Genomic DNA, 22,500 nt, shown 5'->3' on the forward strand with positions numbered 1-22,500 from the left:
GGTGAAAGAGGGAGGCAGAGAGTGAAAAAATGATGAGCAGAGAGAGGGGGAGTAAAGAGAGAGACAGTAGAGACAGTAGAGAGAGAGAGATAGAGAGAGAGAGGTGTGCAAAATATCTGCAGAATGTGCAGAAGTTATGAAACAACAGTGTCAGCGACAACTGTGACAGACAGACATAGACAGACAAACAGGCAGGCCGGCAGACAGACAGGCAGTCAGGTAGATGGACAGACAGTCAAAAAGACAGACAACACTGATACAGCTGAATACAATATTCTCAGCCTCCCTGCTGAGATTAGTCATCTCTCTTGATTTCTCAGTAAGAGTGACATTATTTACAGGTTTCTGTTTTTCTGGAAACGTCCAATAAGTTCATTTGGATTTCTGGTCATTAACACATCAAGTGCCATTTTATCGCTTGAATGCCATCCAGTGTAAATCAATTTTCTAAATTTTTTGAACAGCCACACATTATTTAGTGTTAGAACTACAGGACCTATACATTGCAGAGCTTGTGTAAAAGCTGAGAGTGCGATATTTTCAGTCGCGGTTATTCAGCTTGAGCTCACACTGTAGGAGTGAATCCCAGCGTTTAAAGGGGTATGCCACTATTTTGGGGATTAATACAGTTAAAATCGTTGGCTGGGGTTTATAAAGGTGGTTAAGTGTCTTATTTGTCATGTTAAGCGTTGTCTTGCTTTAAGACAAGTTAAAAGAAGGAATATGTCGCTAAGCTAGTGAAAGTCAATGTATCCTTGTAGCATTGTAGCAGGCTACACGGATACATTGACTTTCACTAGCTTAGCGACATATTCCCTCTTTACCAACACTTTACCACCTTTATAAACTCCAGCCAACGATTTTAACTGTATTAAGCCCCAAAATAGTGGCATACCCCTTTAAGGGAATCGTGCACCTGAGGTGGAGGTGAGGATGCACTCAAGAACAAATTGCGCATCTCTGGCAACATGTGCCTTTTTGTGCATGGGCAGGTAGAGTGAAATGTATCGCCAAATCGGGTCGTAGCACTGTTTCAACGGTGCGATTCGCTCAAGAGGGGCGACCAGAATTTCAAACAGTTTCGCTTTTCTTGCGACCATACGACTCACAATTGAACTGCGATTGAGCCAAAAATCGGCCCATTCTCAATAAGTTGTGCGACTGACCAATCATGACAGATTCGGGCCAATGTGGGACAGTGTGTGCCCGGCATTACATATGCACTGTTTGACTCTCCGAGTTCAGATTGAGAATCAAAATGTATTTTCACGCCCCAAAAAGACGTCCAGTCGCTTCCAAATAAACTATGTTGTTTACAGCGATATCTTCTGAGGTACTAGCTACTAGTCTCCTCACAGGCATTTGTCTTTCTGTGCAGAAAAAAGTTGAGGCACATGTGTTGTGGTAATTTTCACTCCAATCATCCCTTTTCACATTTAATTTTTGACAATTGATGACAAAACTCCCAAGTCCTTCAGCATGTCCACGGGTAGTAACACTGTCAAGATGGCTTCTTTTGATTAAGCAACCCCACAAGACTTGACATGATCACGAAGTGCATGATTTGATACTTCGCTGTATTAACACTCATACTGTATACCAGGCATCACCAACGTGGTGCCCACGGGCGCCAGGTAGCCCTCCAGGAGCTTTGGAGGTGCCCACCAAGGATGTTAATAAACAGTCACGACTACAAGATTTTAGTCACAGTTAATGAAGTTTAAATTTAAATATGAGATTATTTCTTTATAGCTTATAAAGAATATTTCCTTATAATTTATAAGCAAATTATCATTCAATGTAGTGTGATTTGAGAATGATGTCAAGACATCAGTAGAGGATTTTGAACGAAAGTAGGCCTAGCCCTCGGGTAGCTCTCAGTAGCCCTTGGTAGCCCTCTGACCCAGAAAGGTTGGGGACCCCTGCTGTATACTGTGTTGTGATGAAATGCCCAGATGAAATACCCAAATCACCGCCAGCTGGTCTCATCGTTAACTGCTAGCATGGAGGTAAAATTTGCACTGCCATACTCAGAGAATGGTTAAAAGTATAGGAGAAAGGTCAAACTCAATTATTTAACTCAAGGGGAGGTGTAATATGAGCTTATTTCAAAAAATGGGACAGTATCACTTTAAATAAGTGAAGAGGAAATGAAGAAGAGGAAGTGAAGGAGAGGAGAGGAGAGGAGAGGAGAGGAGATGAGAGGAGAGGAGAGGAGAGGAGAGGAGAGGAGAGGAGAGGAGAGAAAGTTACAGTGAATGAAGATGTGCAAGAGCAGGGCAGAATAAGGCTGATTAAATATGAATGGAGAGAGAGAGAGAGAGAGAGAGAGAGAGAGAGAGAGAGAGAAAGAGAAAGAGAGAAAGAGAGAGAGAGAGCAGGTAATGAGGATGCTATTTGGGGTAGAAATTACAACTGCTCCAGACGAGAGGAAATAATAGAGACCCTCAGGGTGATCACATATAACTCTAGATGACATCTAGTGTGTGTGTGTGTGTGTGTGTGTGTGTGTGTGTGTGTGTGTGTGTGTGTGTGTGTGTGTGTGTGTGTGTGTGTGTGCGTGCGTGCGTGTCTTAAACTCACGGGTATTCTTGTGCTAGCTGCTGAGCCAGTCGATGGGCCACGGGGTCGCGGTCGAGGGCAACCACCGTCACCTCCGGCACCGACCTCAAAATGGCCTTGGTGTGACCTCCCGCCCCGAAGGTCATATCCAACACCACCTGCAACACAGAAACACGTTATAGGGTCATTACCAAGGCAAGCTGAAAAACATGGACATTTTACAGTGTCATAAGCCTGTCAACGACACCTTGACCCCTTCATAAGCCAGCCAATGCCCCCCTAAGGTCTTGGCTTTTCGTTTCCACGTGAACAGTTTTAAAATCCACATATAAAAAACATATCCACATTTAAAAATATCCGTCAACTTGGAAACAGCACCGCAGTTATTTAAAAAAAAAGAAAATAGACTGTTTCCCCTCATTTGCGACTGAATACAGTACCAAGACAACCTGCAACAGAGACATGCTAAGGTGTCATACGAAATGTCATATCCAACCCCTCTTGAAACAGAGACATGTTATGCTGTCATTATAGGGGTCATTATCACTTGCCTGATTACCATGCCTTTCAAATCTCTTCAAGATTTGGTCTGACCAAGATCATAACCACTACCATTCTTAAACGGCATGGTTGACCCATCTCCCTTGGTTTACTACTGGTCAAGGACAGAACAGGCTGATCCAAAATTTTAAACCAAACATGTCTTAGTCCCCAGTAGAACGTCTCTGCTTAAACAACGTCACTGCCTTGAACAGGACGTTTGGAAATGCTCAAAGTTGATTACTTCCCTGACAAAGTGGGTGGAGTTCCTGCTGTGGAGGGAACCCGAATGTACGTAAACAGGCAGTTTTCCTGAGTGAGTGTAGCTGAGCCGAAGGTGTTGGGTCACTGCGAGGGCGGAGCCTGGGTACATTATCACAACAACCTGATATTTTAAAGTGTCACTAGCAAGGTCATATTTACCACAACCGGCAACACAGACATGTTCATGCGTCTACGGCACAACAGTCTTGTCTACGGCAACATACAGCGCAACAACTAAATATTACAGTGTCATCAAGGTCATCTCAAGGTTATTTATCCATAATGCGATGCACAACAGACATGTGTCGAGTGTCATAATAAAAGTCATATCCATGACAACCTGCAACAGAGACATGTTCGAACACCATTACACAGGTCACATTCATGACAACTTACAACACAGACACAGTGTTATTATTGAAGTCATATCCACGGTAGTAAATAAGAGACAGGTTCTACCATCTCAAGCTCAGTTCAACAACCTCTCTGTGTTTCAATATGAAGGTTGTAGCCATGGCAACCTGCAATACATGTTCACCTGTCATAACAAAGGTTGTATCCATAACAACCTTGAACCAGCAACCCTTGGGGTAAAAGCCTGACGCGCTAACTGCCTTTCCATGACTGCCATGTCTTCAACTGTATAAGACAGTGGTTCTTAACCTGGGGTGCGGGCACCCCCTGGGGGTGTGCCAGGGATTTCAGGGGGTGCTCAGATTTTTGTTTGTTGAGGATGCGAGCAAAATTCATTATAATTAGGCCAAATCAAAACCAAAGTAAAACATGTTTTGGTACCCATGTAAAGTGATTAAGGTATTAATTAATGTATCAAGCTAGAAACATTGTAATGAATGCCTTAAATCAGTTTTTAGTGCATATACAAGTGTAGACGTTTGGAATGGGGGGTGCACGGCTTATCTTGGGCACAGGTAAGGGGGTGCGTTAAGAAAAAAAGATTAAGAACCACTGGTATAAGAGATTGTGGGCGGACTGTAGACTCTTCTAGCAGAGTTTCTTTGACTCCAGCACAGCATTGTTTCCTATTGTGCCACACTTACTTATAGTGATGTTACATTTCGAATTAAATCGAAGTCAGTCAGAACATTTCTTTACAATTCGGAGATGAACAAAACACTCCAGTTGGCTCTCTCTCTCACCATGTAACCTTGGGTATAAAAGGGGCAATGTTGCATTGCTGTGCACCTCGTCTTCAATGAATTTGCACTCAAGTTGTAGAGAAAAATTCATCTCGCCTGCCTATCACGACAAACGACAAAGTTCTAGCGAGATTGCTCTCGCAACTTTTCTATCATTGCAGAGATCTCAAAGGGCAGTGTAGGAACATGTAACCCAAGTTTTATCAACATTTCCATAATCTCTACGATGAACTCCATTTCCCACAATTCCCTGTTGTGACCCGTGCGACTATGCCGCACCCCACTGAGCTACGAGTTGCACTGCATTCGCAATATACCTCAGCCTGATTTCACCTTCCACAGATCAAGACACTGATGGGACCTCTCCAATTTTGATTTCCATCAACACACTGTTCAATGACAAAAGTTGAAATTTGCTGCTAAATATCTACCTAACCAATATGAACTGATATTAAACATGTATTTTATTGATTCATGTGATTTCAGTAGATATTCAGCAGACATTTCAAGTCTGGTCCTTGGTTAATGTGTCACTTCATATTCACACAGTATCCCAACATTTTTTGGACAGAGATGTTCTCCAATGATTTGCATAACTGAAGAGCACAGGTCTGATGTTAGGATGTTAGTGCACAGTTTAGACACTACACCGACACGTCCATTCCACATGGACACACCGCTTCATCAGAGATTCTATATCTCTCTACTCTCTCTGGCTTCATCTTTGCACCCCCTACAGCTCGCCAAGGCTCTGGGACGGATGTAAGTGGCGCCCCAAACATATTCATCCACCATTAGCAATCAAACACCGAAACTAACATCCACATATCGTATCCACTAATGCCTGTGTTTTTTATTTTTGTGTGTTTTATGGATGTCTCCATGTCTTTTGTCAATTGTTGCTTTATGTTGTTTATAGTCTTTTTTACTTAGGCCCTTCTGTTAGCACTTTGATCAGCTGCTTTTGTTGTGTTAAAAGTGCATTACAAATAAACTTTGACTTGATACACCTAGAGTTAGGGATTTAGAGGGGGCATATCTAACTACCTAACACTACCTACACATGATGGAGGCTGCGCTTGTCGCTTTCCCGCGCTGTCGCAAATTGGCGCTTCACCTCTCGTCTTGTGGCCCACTGTATGGTCCACTACTGCTATCGTTTTCAGGTGCTGCTGCAAATTGCCACAAACTGCCGCCGCGAATTGCCGCGTCACCTCTCATCTTGTGATCCAGTCTACGGCCTACTACTGCTATCGATAGATAGGCTATGTCTGATGAGAAACAGGCACCACTTTCTCTATCTCAGCTAGTAATGTCTGAGGACGAGAGCGTCCACTCTTGCTATCGACTATATAGGTCTCTGGGAATGGGGGTCTCTCCTTCCTGCCACCCACGCTTCTCTCTCTCCTTCCTTCCTCTCGCTCTCTCTCTTCTTTCATCGCTCCATCTCTCTTTCTCCTTTTTTTTCTTCACTCGTTCCAGCCCCACCTACAAATCAAATGCCACTACACAATGAAGCGTGCTTTCTCTCTATCCATCTCTATATCTCCATCTCCTCTCTCTATATATTTCTCTCTCTCTCTCTCTCTCTCTCTCTCTCTCTCTCTGTCTCTCTCTCTCTCAAGCCTCTGTCTCCAGACGCCCCCTACACAACATAAATATTTACACCCCTCCAAGATTGCAGCCTCTATCCCTCTCCTGCTCTTGTTTATATGTATTTCTCTCTTTTTGCCTTTCTTTCTTCACACATTTTATCCATATCCTCCACACCACACCACACCACACCACACCACAACACACACACACACACACACAAACACACACACACATGCACACAATATTTTTCAAATCACCATTTGCAACTCTCTCTTGCTTCTTGAGTATTTCGCAAACTACGATGGAGCACATTTTAGAGAGGGAAATGGTTTAGACAGAACCAAAAGCAGGAAGAAACAAGCATGAACTGTATGTTTGCTATTGCTGTTTACAAGATTCCATGATATTGCAAACATGCACAATTCAAAATGGAATGGCAAAAATTCCATGACTTTACATGTGACTGGAAAACGTCAATGGAATTCCCACGGTATTCCAGGACATCAATGACCAGTGGGAGCTCTTTTTGTTACTGTGGCGGAGAAGAAAAACAGAAAGAGAGTTCGGCTGTGATTCTCTGCAACAGGAGGAGAGGAAAGAGCACAGTGTTATTCTGTGCTATTCTGTTCTTCTGCAGCAGAGAGAGAGAGAGAGAGAGAGAGAGAGAAAGAGAGAGGGGTAGAGCGAGAGAGAGAGAGAGAGAGAGAGAGAGAGAGAGAGAGAGAGAGAGAGAGAGAGAGAGAGAGAAAAGAGAAAGAAGAGCGAGAGAGGTGGGCTGTGTTTCTCTTAGAGCTGCTGGTGTGGACCGGGAGCTCAAGTCACGACTCTCAACACCATACGCTCCCGAGGGACAAGACACACACACACACACACAAACACACACACACACACACACACACACAAACACACACACACAAAGAGTCAAACAACACACACACACACACACACAAACACACACACACACACAAATACACACACAAAATAAAAGTCAAACAGCACACACGCACACGCACACGCACACAAAGACGCACCACACTCGCACACACACAAAAACGCGTGCACAGACACACACATACACACAAACAAACTCATACCCAATTGCTTTCACAAACGTGTAAAACCACACGCACGCATACACACACACACACAAACGCCCACACACACACACACACACACGCACTCACACAGTCTACCTGTCGCTCTGCAGAAATAAGCACGTGAGGACACGAGTGATGGAGTCACGAGTCACTAGTTGCAAGTGCATCTGAGGTGTGTGTGTGTGTGCATCTTTCTTTGGGTATACGTGCACACTCACAAAGTTATCTGTTTCATCAAAGGTGTGTGTGTGTGTGTGTGTGTATGCGTCTCTCCGTGATCCATGGAGTTCCCTTATTAGAACACATATGAGGAAAAGCGTGCGGGTGTGCGTGCGTACATTTGTGCGTTTGTGTGTGTGTGTGTGTGTGTACGTGTGCGCATGTGTCTTTATGTGTGTTTGAGTCAAACTTATTTTATGCGCCCTCGGTCGTCACGATCTGCAGGGCTACTGACAGCTTTGGCTGGGCCTTGAACAAAGTCATGTAAAAGGGCCCCCCACACAACATACATACAAAGCAATGAGGACCAATGTTAGGCCCCTCTGTCCCTGGGCCCTTGTCCCCTTTGCCCCCCCCCATCAGCCTCCCTGACGATCTGCATTAAAAAGAACAAGCTTAACTTGCTACGCAGGTCCCAAATACTCATCGGCATGAACGCATCACCAACGATGGGAACCCTGGACTCAGGACGTGGACGTCCAGGCCAGCGCTGCGCGCGCACACGCACGCACGCACGCACGCACGCACGCACGCACGCACGCACGCACACACGCACACACACACACACACACACACACACCTACAGATGCAGTGATAGCCAGCCGGCCAGCACTGTTCATTGAGTTGAATGAGCAAACACACAAACACACAAATGCCCACACACACACAAACACACTTACAGACACACACAAATGCCCGCACGCACACACAAACACACACGTGCCCACACACAAATGCCCGCACGCACACACAAACACACACAGATACCCGCACGCACACACAATAACACGCACACACTCACACTCATCCATGCACACAGATAAACAGACACAGACACACGCATGCACGCACACATGCACGCAGACACACACACACACACACACACACACACACACACACACACACACACACACACACACACACACACACACACACACACACACACACACACACACACACACACACACACACACTGCGAGCTAATCAGCTGTGGTGTTATTTTCCTGCACTGCGCTGCTCTCCGCTCATCCTCTTACTCTGGAGACCTGGACGATGATGCCTTCAGCTACCATGGATACGAGCCGACCAATCAGCAGCCAAGGATCAGTGTGATGGCAGTAATTTATTTAAGTGCCACGGAATGCAGCGATATGAAGCCAAGCACGCACGTCACCGCTCTCTCTCTCATACACAAACACACGCACACACGCACGCAAGCACACATGTAAACACACACACACATACACAAACACACACACACACACACGTCATCACTCTCTCTCCCGTGGGCTCCACTCTCTCTCTCTCTCTCTCTCTCTCTCTCTCTCTCTCTCTCTCTCTCTCTCTCTCTCTCTCTCTCTCTCTCTCTCTCTCTCTCTCTCTCTCTCTCTCTCACACACACACACACACACACACACACACACACACACACACACACACACACACACACACACACAAGCAAAGTAGACACTGAGCAGGAAAGAGGCAGGTTCTGGTGCACTGGTTGACTAGATATTGGCCTCCTGGCTGTTGAGACTGCACTTATGGTGATGGGAAAACAAAACAAACATCCAAACACAACAAACAAACAAACAAGCATCCAAAGGGAAAACACACATAAAAATAAAAACATCCCAAAGTGAAATAAAACACCTCATGTAGTTTCCTGATCATTCACGGGTCTTTATAAAAAAAAAACATTTACATTTTGTCACTGCCTACAGTCTTGCTGCTTTATCACAGGGGGTCTTAAGGGTACAGTTGCCTGACTATGAGAGTTCACTGACTATCATGGTGGAAGAAATAAGCATAAGGACGAAGACTGGGTTATTACGCCGGCGACCCGGGTTCGATTCCGCCCTGGGTCATTTGCTGATCCCTTCCCCGTCTCTCTCTCCCCACTCATTTCCTGTCTGTCCTTCACTGTCCTGTCAAGAATAAAGGTGAAAAGCGCCCAAATATATTTAAAAAAAGGAAAGAAACGAAATAAGCATGAAGACAAAAAAACGTAATAGTTGACTGACTACGAGTCTGTTTATGCGCCCTAATCAGACAGATCTGGTCTCTTTCTGATCACTTCGGAGACTTTGCGGCGAATGAGTCAGAGTCAGAGTCGATGGATTTTTGAATGCGTCACAGTTATAAAACACACAAAAGGCAGTTTACCTTGACATAGATACACCGTCTCCTCTCGTTACATCAGTACACAGAGGCGTCCAGAAACGGTGTCTGGGTAACACTTAATAATAGCGGATGCATGAAAAGCATCATAAAGACTTAACTAATAATTAACTAATGATGACCAAAACATTAACAAATGTTTTTCATTAATTCACTAAGTTTTATGTATGTTTAATAAAATATATACAAACAATATGTTAGATTGTTATATGTATATGTAAGATTTTACAAACATTTTAGCCGGGTATTTTTATCCATTCACAAAACAATTGTAAATGTTTGAGAAATATACATAAACATATTGATAAACATAACATTTCCCACTCATTTTCAACAATGTATTAATGTTCTGTTCATCATTAGTTAATTATTTAAGTCTTTTAGTCTCTAAAACAACGCAATTGCAAAAATATCACAGATTTCTGTTCCATGACATTATCACATTGCAGTCAATCATCTTGTGGTGGATGGATGTGGATATCAGGAACATTGACTGAAAACGAAGAGTGAAAACTGCTCATAACGGCCTAACGGTAGGGCACTGGGTTACTACGCCGGCGACCCAGCTTCGATTCCGGCCCAGGTCATTTGTCAATCCTTCCCTGGATCTCTCTCCCCACTCATTTCTTGTCTCTCCTCTACTGTCCTGTCAAAAATAAATAAAGGCAAAAGCCCTAAAAAAAAAAAACCCTCTAAATCTTTTTGTAAACGAGAAACATCCATGGAGGGGGGGCTTTTTTGTTGCCTGGCCCAGGCCGCATGGAGTCATGATCTGTCCCTGCTTACCTCAGAAAAAGACTGAAATGTTCACCTCGTCACTACATAATACATGACATAATGTGACGGTCTGTCTTCTTCCCCTCCTCCGCTCACCTGCGCTGAGCTCGGAGCTCGTCCCAATTAAGCGCAGCTGAGCGCAATTGCAATCAGTGTGGCATTCCAGTTCCCTCTTGTTTCAAAAACTCCCCTCACTCACTCCAAAATGAGAGCAGTAACACGCACACACGCACACAACACAGTAAACTTTGTGAGCCCAAGTATCCAGCCTGGATCTAAAACCGTTACGTTTGGTACTATTGCTACGGAGCATTCGTGATATCCGAAATAACTGCCGTAAGCGTGCCGACATTGTCTTTGCACAAGAAGAATGGAATGCATCGTCTAAAAGGACCTGGGTGGTTCCCTCTTCAATAAGAAGACTCGTGAGTAAATGAACTGGCTGGATATTGCCACTAACTTCGCTGGCTGCTCTCTCCGTCTTGCCCTTCACCCCCAAACAATAGTAGCCTACACACCTTGACAAGTTAAAACGCAACTCCACCACAAGCCCAGAAACGCACACAATTCCACACACCCACATTACAACACTACACTTACCTTCTCTATCTTCTTCCTCTCCTTTTTTTCCTATTTTTGGAGAGTTGATAACAATGACTATTTTTTGTTCTTGGGACATATTGGATTACACTGCCGTTTGGATTTAATACCTCTTTTGTTGGATATACCTTTTTTGTTGGATTTAATGAACATTTAATGAATGAAGATTGTGAAAGTTAAGGAACTGCCTCGTCTCATGCTTTCCACTGACTGATTCACTGATATTTTTGCTGACGGTGTTTTGGGATTTAATATTTTTTTAAAGATTGCAGTTCCCCCAATCACCACACCGTTACAATACAGTCAGAGGTGTCAAGAGTAAAAGTAGAAGTAAAAAAAGAAACACACTTTCCATTTAACACAGGAAGCTTATCTGAGTAACCAGTAGAGCTGTGTAACTTGTCTCACGGTGAGCTGATAGCGCTGGTTGGATCAAGGCTATGGTTTTTAGGTTTTTAGTGTTTTTCAGTAACACAGTCTATCTTCCTCAGTGGATATAATGAGGTAAATATCACATGCTAGTGTTGTTCTTACACCATGAATTTACTTTAACCTACTCAACACCTCTGCATACAGTTCTGAAACATATCAATCAAATCAACATGACAACGCACACTATATAGTGTTTCATAGGGCCACAATATTGAGGTTTTCACAAATACGAACAGTACTACCACCATCAAATTCCAAGTATTCATAATGACTGGAAAATTGCATTTTTCACTCTCCTCTCTCCACCATTTTGAATTTCCAGAAATAGACATTTATAGCTGCAGAACTTACTGTACTTTGGTAATACTAGTAAATAATAGTTTATTATTCAGTAAAGATGAAATTTGGCAATAGTCAGCCCAATTTCAATGAGCAGCATAGTTGCAACACCTATCCTGGCCACCATCCTACACAGTGTACCTTTAAAAACATCTCCCTAACCATTAGGCCATGGCTTCCACATCTAACACAGTGCACTGCAGAACAATGCTACAATGCAATGCTGTGATAACGCACCACGCGGTGAGGTAGTGCGGGAGCGAGTGAGCCATCGGAATTGGATTGAGCCATAGATTCTCACTTCCTGTCACCTCGGAGATGGACGACCTCTTACTTCCTGTCAGGCTGCCAGTAGTGTGCTGACGGGTGATTGGCAGGCTGCTGTAAATTAGACCAATCAGTGTCAAGCTTAGCAGTCAGGTGACAGACGATCACTACAGGAGAGGAAGAACAGTGAACATGGAAAAGATGAGGTGAGCGATGAAAGGAAGAAATAGAGAAGAGAACAGAAGAGAGAGGAAGAAAAATAGGAGAAAAAAGAGCCAGTCCAGGCCAATTCATAGCCCAGACGACAAATGTTGCGCAAAATATTTGACAGAAACTGTGAGAGCGAGCGGAGTCTTTGTCACCTACAGTAGATTGTAAGGCTGTAACGATACACCCAACCCACGATTCGGTTTGTATCACGATATATGACCCACGGTTCGATATGCCCCACGATTTTATTTTATTTTTAAATGAAAAAAAGAAGAAAATAAATTATAGGCCTATATAGGCTATATATATATGACTTCTTTTTGCATTTAGGCCTACCTGCCTACATTAATTTTGTAGGTGTACCTAAATGATGCTGCAGATATACCACTGCAACCTGTTCCCCAGGTGTTGACATCAAAGCACAATAAGGGATATTAGTTCACCAAGGAAAAGTAGGCTTCTTATTAATAGGCTTAGATCATATGATGCTGAGATGCTGACCGTGTGTGAGGGAGACATGGACGGAGAGAGAAGGGTCAGGGTTCCAGTAGGTAGCCTATTAGTCTAACAACTGTCTCACATTATCAAACATTATCAAATTAATATCCAAACATTAACTGAAACAACACTGGTCATATTTCGTCAGGAAACATGTTGTGTAAAGTTACTTACAAAAATGCAACACTTAATTTTGATGTTTAATATTTTTTAAACTTTTTTGATCGTGCAGCAGCGCGCGCACGCTTATACAAACAAAACTCGAAACTCAGTTAGCCTCTCACTATGCAACAGGCACGTTGTCCTTTGTTTGGTTTTGTGATTTGACATTTTGTCAAGAGCGGGAATGGATGCAGGCTGAAATGGAGCATGTTTTCGCTAGGCAGGCGGTCAATGCGGGGAAGAATAACGCTGCCTATTAATATCCGCATCGACCTCAACGTTCGCCCGACTTCAGACACTTCCCTGATAGAGCGTCGCGTGGTTTATGAATTTGGGCAGGCGGAGCATCTCGCTCTCTCGCTCTCTTTCTCTCTCTCTGCTCAACGTCTATCTCCACTCAACAGCATCGGCGCATGCATGAATCTTAACACCTTCACACGTTTGATAAAGCCTTCTTGGGTCTGTTGTTAATTTCTGTGCTTTACCTTCCGACGTTTCCAAGTGTTTCGTCTCGCGGAGGTTGCTCAGGCAATTGATAATAACAAATGCACGTGCTGGTTGGACGGAACATTTTATAAGAGAGGGATGAATGGAAGTGTTACTCGCACATGTGCGCCCCTTTTCTACTTGTCTTTTTTTAAGCACACATGCAAACATTTGCCTTTATGCTGCTGTTTTCTAGACTGAGGGGTAACAACAGAGATTTTGTTAGGGAAGAACTTTGGTAACAACTTTTAAAGGGCGCATCGCGATTCTGCGAGGCAGTTTCGCGATAGGGGTTCGTGGGTCTGCGTACCGCGATACCTCGGTTCGATGCAATATCGTTACAGCCTTAGTAGATTGTGTGTGTGTGTGTGTGTGTGTGTGTGTGTGTGTGTGTGTGTGTGTGTGTGTGTGTGTGTGTGTGTGTGTGTGTGTGTGTGTGTGTGTGTGTGTGTGTGTGTGTGTGTGTGTGTGCGTGCGTGCATGTGTGTCTGTCTAGTCGTCTAGCTTGTCACGGTGTCAACACTTTTGAAAAGTCACAGACATTATCTAGCCCTCTAGACTGGTAGAAAATGTCACAGTCGAAGAGAACTTCAGAAAACTTGAAGAAAGTTACAGCGATGGGAGTTCACTCTGCTGACATGGACGCTCTGTCTGCAGCAGTGACAGAGTGATGTATACGCATGGACATGCATCTGTGTGCACAGTGTGTGCGTGTTTGCGTGCATGCATTTGTGCGTGTGTGTGTACGTATGTCCGTGTGTGTGTGTGTGTGTGTGTGTGTGTGTGTGTGTGTGTGTGTGTGTGTGTGTGTGTGTGTGTGTGTGTGCGTATGACAGATGACATGCTGACAGGCATTTCAAGTGCAGCTCTGTACTGTACTTTACTGTATCAGGGACAGTCTATGAAGTGGAGACGGAGCACTGAAAACTCACCCATAGAGATGAATGTGAAAAGTTCCTAATGGCAGTATGGAGGATGTGTGCAAATATACCGCCTGTCAACAGCCAATCATTATGCAGAGCCAAACAAACAGCACTCTAGTCATCTTGGAGCTTTGTGCTCCACTTAATTATTATTACATTACATTACACTTAGCTCACACTTTTTTTGTTTCATCCAAAGCGACTTAGAGATATTACAGGCTATTGGTAACAGTCCCAGGAGAAAACGTGGGGTTAGGTGCCTTGCTCAAGGGCACTTCAGCCATGGATGGAGGTGTAAGGAGAGGTAGCCTGAGGGCAGGATACGAACCTGCAATCCTGTGATCAACAGTCCAACTCCCTAACCATTGCACCACGGCTGCCAATGTTTCTCCACTGCTCCTCTCGTGCCGTTATGGAAATACAGCGCCTGCACAGTGTCAAAATAACGAGTGCGAAAAGTGCTGCTTTAGTGTGATTCACGACAAAGCAACGTAACACGCTATTCGGATCAACTTTTCCCGACGGTTTTAACCATGTGATTTCCACGACGACCGGCAGTTATCCGAGAATTCGTAACTCCCCATTCATTTTCATAGGGCTGGGACTTACTGATCGAAATAGATTCCCCAAGGTGTTTCCAATATGGCCGCCAAGTGAGGTAACTTAGACAAAACAACTTTGACTGTACTGTACTTCAATGTGAACATCAACATTAGAGCTCCAACCATCCAAAGCATTTTCCACTTCATTCCTCATAGGAATCTGAGGAAGACCAAGAGGTCAAAACGTCATCATGCTTGCCAGTAAATGAATAAAGAGAAAAAATAACTTAAAAAAGAAAAAATCCAAAAGGAGTGTGCCAACTTATTTTTCAAAAAAAAAGTTACTTTTTTTGTTTAGCACCAGGGATTGTGCCCAAGTAACTCTACAAATCATTCCTCATACAACAGGAAAAAAGAAAGAAAGACTACATTACATTATATTGAATTAGACTAAGCTGACGCTTTTATCCAACGTGGCTCAGAGTTATTATCAGTACAGGGTATTGGGTTTAGGTGCCTTGCTCAAGGGCAATTGCTTCTGGAAAAATTAGGATAGTTGAGTATGAAAAAGAAAAATATGTGCAAAAATAAGTCATGAGCGACTGTGTCTAAGGTTGGGGTGGTTTGAGGGCGACGCACGATGTTGCTTCTTTTCCCTTTGCAACAACAAATGCAACACACACACACACACACACACACGCGCACACACACACACACACACACACACACACACACGCGCACACACACACACACTGCTCTACATGGTGCCATTCTGGTGTTCCTGTGAAAAAGTTCACTCACAACGACAAAGATGATTTGAAGACGCGATGATGACTCACCTATGGCACGAACTCACACACGTGCAAGCACACACAAACACACACACACACACACACACACACACACACACACACACACACACACACACACACACACACACACACACACACACACACACACGCATACAAACACACACAAACACACACACACAAACGCATACACACACACACACACACACACACACACGCTAGCACACACAAACACACCCACATATGAACTCACATGCTCCCGCTATCATACACACACACGCATGCACACATGCACGCACACATCCACGGATACGCACAAGCACACAGCATTGTTCTATGGACCCAAAAGTTTGTATGTGAGTGCATGAGCGTGTGTTTGTGTGTGTGTGTGTGTGTGTGTGTATGTGTGTGTGTGTGTGTGTGTGTGTGTGTGTGTGTGTGTGCACTGCGCAGAGAAAGAAAGAAATGTGGTAAAACAATGCAAACTTTTTGCATCAGTGATGATGCGGGCGGTGAAACTGGTATGTGTGTGTGTGTGTGTGTGTGTGTGTGTGTGTGTGTGTGTGTGTGTGTGTGTGTGTGTGTGTGTGTGTGTGTGTGTGTGTGTGTGTGTGTGTGAGAGAGAGTGTGTGTGTCTGCGTGTGCCTATATGTGTTTGTGTGACTGAGTGTGTAAGAACATATTGGGAAGTAAAATGTTAAGTGTTTGGATCAATGACGTGGGTGGTGTGTGTGTGTGTGTGTGTGTGTGTGTGTGTGTGTGTGTGTGTGTGTGTGTGTGTGTGTGTGTGTGTGTGTGTGTGTGTGTGTGTGTGTGTGTGTGTGTGTGTGATCAATGAAGAGGAAAGATGAGTCTCTCTCCCATCTCTGACTCTCTTTCTTTCTCTCTGTCACTCTCTCTCTGGCCTCAGACCATCTATATATCTTCTCCTCCATCCAGGCCTCCTCTGCACCTCTCTTCCATTCATCCTTCCTTTTCCTCCGTCACTTTCCTTCTCTTTATGTTGCCTTCCATTCTCTTTTCTTTTCGTCTATTCCCCAATTCTGTCCCTCCTTCATTCTACATATCTCTCATCTCATCTATAGCTTTTCCCTCTTTTTATATATATATATATTTTAAAATGTTTTTTGGGGGTTATAAACGGAACATCGCATATTGCCAAACATTTATCACAGTCATTGATAAAATGTGACAATATAGAGCATTTAGGTCTTGCAATAAAGGACTCAGTTTTTTCCTCTTAAGTAGGACTAGTAGTCTTGCACCTTAAATGTCTGTATGAGCACTGTCTATGTCCATACTGTCTCATGTCCATGTATAAGTACTGTCTATGTCTATACGGTCTATGTCCTTACCTAGATTAGTCTATGTCTGCATGGGAAAGCAAGAAATGCTTCAAATTCAAATTCTTTGTATGACCAGTGCATGTAAAGAAATTGACAATAAAACCTACTTGACTTGACTTGACTTCTCCACTGAGGAGGTTGTGTTATCGTCCGATTTGTGTGACTGTTCGTATGTGAGTTTGGTAACTGATCTTCTCCAGGCTCAACACATCCCCCATTTCCCAGCTTGGTACAAAGTCACTTTTCCACATCTGCAGGAGAATATTCTTTGCCACAACCATCCCTAAAGAGACCGCTTGAGCCTCAAATGTATTCGCCAAAAGAAGAGCCCCTGTCCCTCTCAAGATGGCAACAGGTGGGTCGGTTTTAAACGTTTTGTTGGATTTAGAAAAGCATTGGAAAAAATATCATACCAGTAGGATGAGTACTTAGCTCTTCCATCTTCATCTCTCTTCCGCTGCTCATCTCTCTTTCCATTGTTTTTTTGATACTTTTTATTTATGGTATTTTTTTATAGAGGCAAGACAAATACAAAAACAAAAAAAAACAAAAAAAAGGAAAAAATAATGTGGAGGTCAGGAGAATAAGTGCATATCACAGTCAATACAATATCTCTCTTTCCATTGTTGATGTGCTATTTCATTTCCCCCCCTTTTTTTCCCTCTTTCGTCTGTTCTACCTCTTCCTGCACTTACGGCACCTTCTACTGTACATCCTATCTCTCCATCCCTCTCATCCATCCATTCTCCTTTTCTCTGTGTTGTGTGAGGAGAACCACAATTCTATTCCCCCCTCTGTTTCTCTCCATCACACTCTCTCTATCTCAATCTGTATTTCTCAGAAGAAGAGAGGAGAGAAGAGAGAAGACAAGAGGTGAGAAGAGAAGAGAAGAGAAGAGAAGAGAAGAGAAGAGAGGAGAGGAGAGGAGAGGAGAGGAGAGGAGAGGAGAGGAGAGGAGAAGAGAGGAGAGGAGAGGAGAAGAGAAGAAAAGAGGAGAGGGGAGGAATGAAGAAAAGAGAGGAGATGATAGGAGAGGAGAGGAGAGGAGAGGAGAGGAGAGAAGATGAGATGAATGAATAAAAGAGAGGAGAGGAGAGGAGAGGAGAGGAGAGGAGAGGAGAGGAGAGGAGAGGAGAGGAGAGGAGAGGAATGAAGAGAAGAGAAGAGAAGAGAAGAGAAGAGAAGAGAAGAGAAGAGAAGAGAAGAGAAGAGAAGAGAAGAGAAGAGAAGAGAAGAGAAGAGAAGAATGAAGAAAAGAGGAGAGGAATGAAGAAAAGAGAGGAGAGGAGAGGAGAGGAATGAAGAAAAGAGAAGAGAAGAGAGGAGAGGAATGAAGAAAAGAGAGGAATGAAGAAAAGAGAGGAGAGGAGAGAAGAGCAGAGCTGCAGCAGATGGGTGTGGGCCTGGCGATGACTCACAGTCCTAATGAACTCTCCTGCTGCGCTATTCAATACAACACAGAGCAGAGAGAGAGAGAGAGAGAGAGAGAGAGAGAGAGAGAGAGAGAGAGAGAGAGAGAGAGAGAGAGAGCAAGGGAGGAAGAAAGAAAGGAAGAAAGGAAGAGAGAAAGAAAAAAGGGAGGAGGAGAGAGAAAAGAAGTTGTAAAGAGGAGGGAAGGGATAGTAGAATGACGGAGGGAGGAAGAGAAGAGGAGAAGAGGAGCGATTAGATGAGGAAAGAAAGCAAAGGACAAAGAAAAGCGGTGAACACAATCATGAACACACACAAACACACACACAGACATGCAAAGCCATACCTATGCATACCATACCTACACCTAAACACACATACGTACACACATGCACGCACGCACGCACACCAGAAATGTGTACATGAACTCACACACACACACAAACACACAGGCACGCACACACACACGTGCGCATACGCACAGGCACAGGCACAGGCACAGGCACAGGCACACACACACACACACACACACACACACACACACACACACACACACACACACACACACACACACACACACACACACACACACACACACACAGTACATGAACTCAAAGTAAATACCTTAAACTGGATATTCCTTGTGCGTGCATGCATGCGACGTGCGTGTGTGCGTGTGCGTGCTTGCAAGTGTAAATATAAATGAGTCAAGCCAGTGTGTGTGTGTGTGTGGGGGGGGGGTTATTTGTGGATATGTTGATCTGTTTGCATCAAAGACACTGACCTACCCACGCACGTACACACGCAAGCACTCACAGGATAGGGCTTCCAGACAATCTACGACGAGACACACACTTTGATAAGAACAGCAAGTCTGTGTGTGTGTGTGTGTGTGTGTGTGTGTGTGTGTGTGTGTGTGTGTGTGTGTGTGTGTGTGTGTGTGTGTGTGTGTTTGTGTGCGTGCGTGCGTGCGTACGTGTGTGCGCGAGTGTGCTATATTTTGATAAGCACAAGTAAATCATCCCAGTGCTTCGAGTTGCGACCCCATTACATCCCATCTTGTGTTTCTTGACTGTAATGGCCCTTAGAACTTACGACTGATTGACAGAGTTGATTCAAAAGCAGCTCCTTGTATGATATAAGACTCCAGGGTTTCCGCTAAATTCATTTCACCGTGGCGGGCCGCAGCGCCTTCACTGTGCCCCGCCACACCTCGGAAAAATCCAGAGTCCTGTCAGGGTTCTAGCAAGCGCAAACTTGCGTTAGGCTACAACCCGTTACGGCCGTAACGCTATGATTTTGGGACCGCTTTCAGAGTATCGGCGTCCTGTCTAGGGGTCGACCGATACAGGTTTTTTAATGGCCGATGCGATACCGATATTTTTTCCATCACCCTTAGCCGATACCCGATTTCCGATACGCCGATGCCGATATTGTTAAAAAGTGTTAAAAATGACAAAAATCAGTACTGTATCATTTAAAAAAAAATAAAAAATCCTATCTCATCACCTTTTCATCACACCATAACATGAATAACAGGAAAATAACTGTCATGTACAAAGCACACTGAGCAACTAGTTTTTCAAGTTTTTCATTATAGCCACCTAAAAAGGTATAGGCCTACATAAGGCATTAAAAATTCAAAGGACTGTGGCTTGACAGTGGTACAATAGCATAGAGCTTGACTGTAAATTTGAAAAATGTTGGGGATGACCCCAAGATTATTATGGGTTTAAATATTTATGCCTATTTTTTCACCTGTATAGGTGTACTTGATTTACTAGGGCCTTTCACAAAATAAATCAAATCAACTAAATAACAAACAAAAGCCCAAAATAACAAACCAAAGAAATGCAAACAAAACACATAGACAAGTAAAACCATGTTCTTATTTTCATATTATAAAATACATTGCAAAGAATCCCACCAGTAAAAACACCCCTGTTCAAAATGGTTTGCAAATGGGGGTGATAAATGACCGAACAATGAACCAGGGAAATAAAAACAGTAGTTTACCCTCGTTGGAAGAGCTGGTTGGTTAAATGCTACAGAAATGGTTTACAATATTTTAATTTAGCCAGTTTGCAAGTGGTGTTTGCTACCTATTAGATGTTGCTAAAACAGATTGAAGTTGATAAATGAATGACGGTATGAAATGCGCATTTTGAAAGGCGGTGGAAATTAGACACTGCCGGTAGACAGTTACAACGGTAGGTAAAAGATGGCAAATGGTGGTGATTATTGACTGGACAGTGAACCAGGGAATTAAAATCAGTACAGAAAATGGATGGAGCTGAAACATTCTCACTTTAGGCCTATTACATGCACATGCCATGTCATTCAGTGTCCACATTAAAATATTATGCGTCTGAAAGTCTAAAACTTTGTGGCAGCCTGCAAGGCTGTTTACTTTACTCAATGAGAGGGGGAGGGGTGACGCAGCAGCGTGCATTGTGGGTCTGCCAGCATAGCAACACAGAGCTGCCCGTCTGTAGTCAAAATTTCGGGGTGGGCGTATCGGCCAAAACGGCCTGCGTATCGGCCGATACCGATACACTTAATAAACGCAAATATCGGCCCGATATATCGGCCGGCCGATATATCGGTCGACCCTTAGTCCTGTCTGTATTTATTTACAAGAAAGCCAGATCAATGCCAGTAGGCTATCGCCCTTCTGCCAAACTTAACACTTTTCCGTGGACGGTTTTTGACGGTTTTTAGTCATCTCTGTGAGCTCTGCGTTAGATTTCAGAGGTATCTCTCAGCGCTATACAGGGTCAGAAACCTATGGCACCATGGGTGGCACACGACGGCATTAGTTATGTCCAAAAGTAATGTTGTGTTTGCTAAAAGCCATCACTGTAAACTAGTTCTCAATTAAAAGCAAATAACTACTTGATTTCCTCCATTTACCTAAGACCTGATATGATGCAATGTAGGCTAAACAGGAACAATTTTCTACCAAAGAAAGGAAATGCCACTTTCTAGTCACTGTGCTACTGCGTAAAGTTCCAAGATGTTACGTGCGCTAAGAAACATCATCCAAGTCTGACCGAGAGAACTGTTAACGATGCGTGCCCACTTCGGATAGTTGTTCCAAATGTCGAAGTTGTTATAAGCCTAAGCTCTCTGCATGTCTATGCAGTGATACCCTTGATTTTTTATAAAATAAAAGGGGAGAACCAAAACAAACGACACATTGCGTTCAAAGTAGGCTACTAAGAAAGAAAGAAACAGCATGCTGCCTCAACGTTTAGGATAGCCTATGCTAAATTAGCCTAGGGCTACATAATAGCCTACACATGTGAGTCTTGATTAGGGGTGGGCATAGATTAATTTTTTTAATCTAGATTAATCTCACTGTAATTATGAAATTAATCTAGATTAATCTAGATTAATCTATATCAAAATGGGTCATTCAGAATAGGCACGCTAGCGAAATAATGACGAAAAAAAACCTAGGGGGTTTCTTAAGATGGCGCATTAGACCAGAGTCCATCTCTTTTTTCCAAAATGCATCTCATCATCAAAAAAATGGTTGATATTTGGTGATGAAAAAAAAAATCACTGCAATATTTGAAAAGTGTTTCGAATATGTTAGGAAGCATTTATAGTCATAATATACTGACATTTCAAAATGAACAGTGCTGTAAATTGTAGTGGCAAATACAGATAAAACTATCAAACATTTAGACTATTTAAACAAAATGACCTCAACAATTCAGCATTTCTAAAGGGCAGAGAGAGAGAGAGAGAGAGAGAGAGAGAGAGAGAGAGAGAGAGAGAATGAATCTGCCACTGACTGTTAAAAAGGGCAGCGGCTCCTTTAGAGAGGGAGGAGCTGCGCAGCGGGTACAGCAAAGTCAGAGCCAGGCTACTAGATTTCTAGAGCTAGTTCTAGACCCTAAAGCACTGGCCCACATCGATTTGGCCTAAACCTGACAGTTGTTCTCTGCGTTAGAATGCCAGCGGAGTTACAACTCCAAATGAATTCAGTTTGCAAAAAAAAGTCAAGCGTGACGACCGCGAGTTTGGTTATATCAAGCGCACAACCGCGAGGTGTTACCCTCTGACATGAGTCGC

At 43.5% G+C, this 22,500-nt stretch overlaps 1 protein-coding gene across 1 annotated transcript in view; it reads right to left on the reverse strand.

Annotated features, from left to right (window-relative positions):
• Nucleotides 1–22,500, reverse strand: part of mettl15 (methyltransferase 15, mitochondrial 12S rRNA N4-cytidine) — a 194,877-nt gene that overhangs the window by 81,074 nt on the left and 91,303 nt on the right. The window contains exon 3 of the mRNA XM_063189544.1: nt 2,584–2,720. Within this exon, the coding sequence (XP_063045614.1) occupies nt 2,584–2,720 (137 nt within the window). The remainder of the gene's footprint in view (nt 1–2,583; nt 2,721–22,500) is intronic.

This window comes from Engraulis encrasicolus, chromosome 23, assembly GCF_034702125.1.
Source record: "Engraulis encrasicolus isolate BLACKSEA-1 chromosome 23, IST_EnEncr_1.0, whole genome shotgun sequence".
Lineage (NCBI taxonomy): Eukaryota > Metazoa > Chordata > Actinopteri > Clupeiformes > Engraulidae > Engraulis > Engraulis encrasicolus.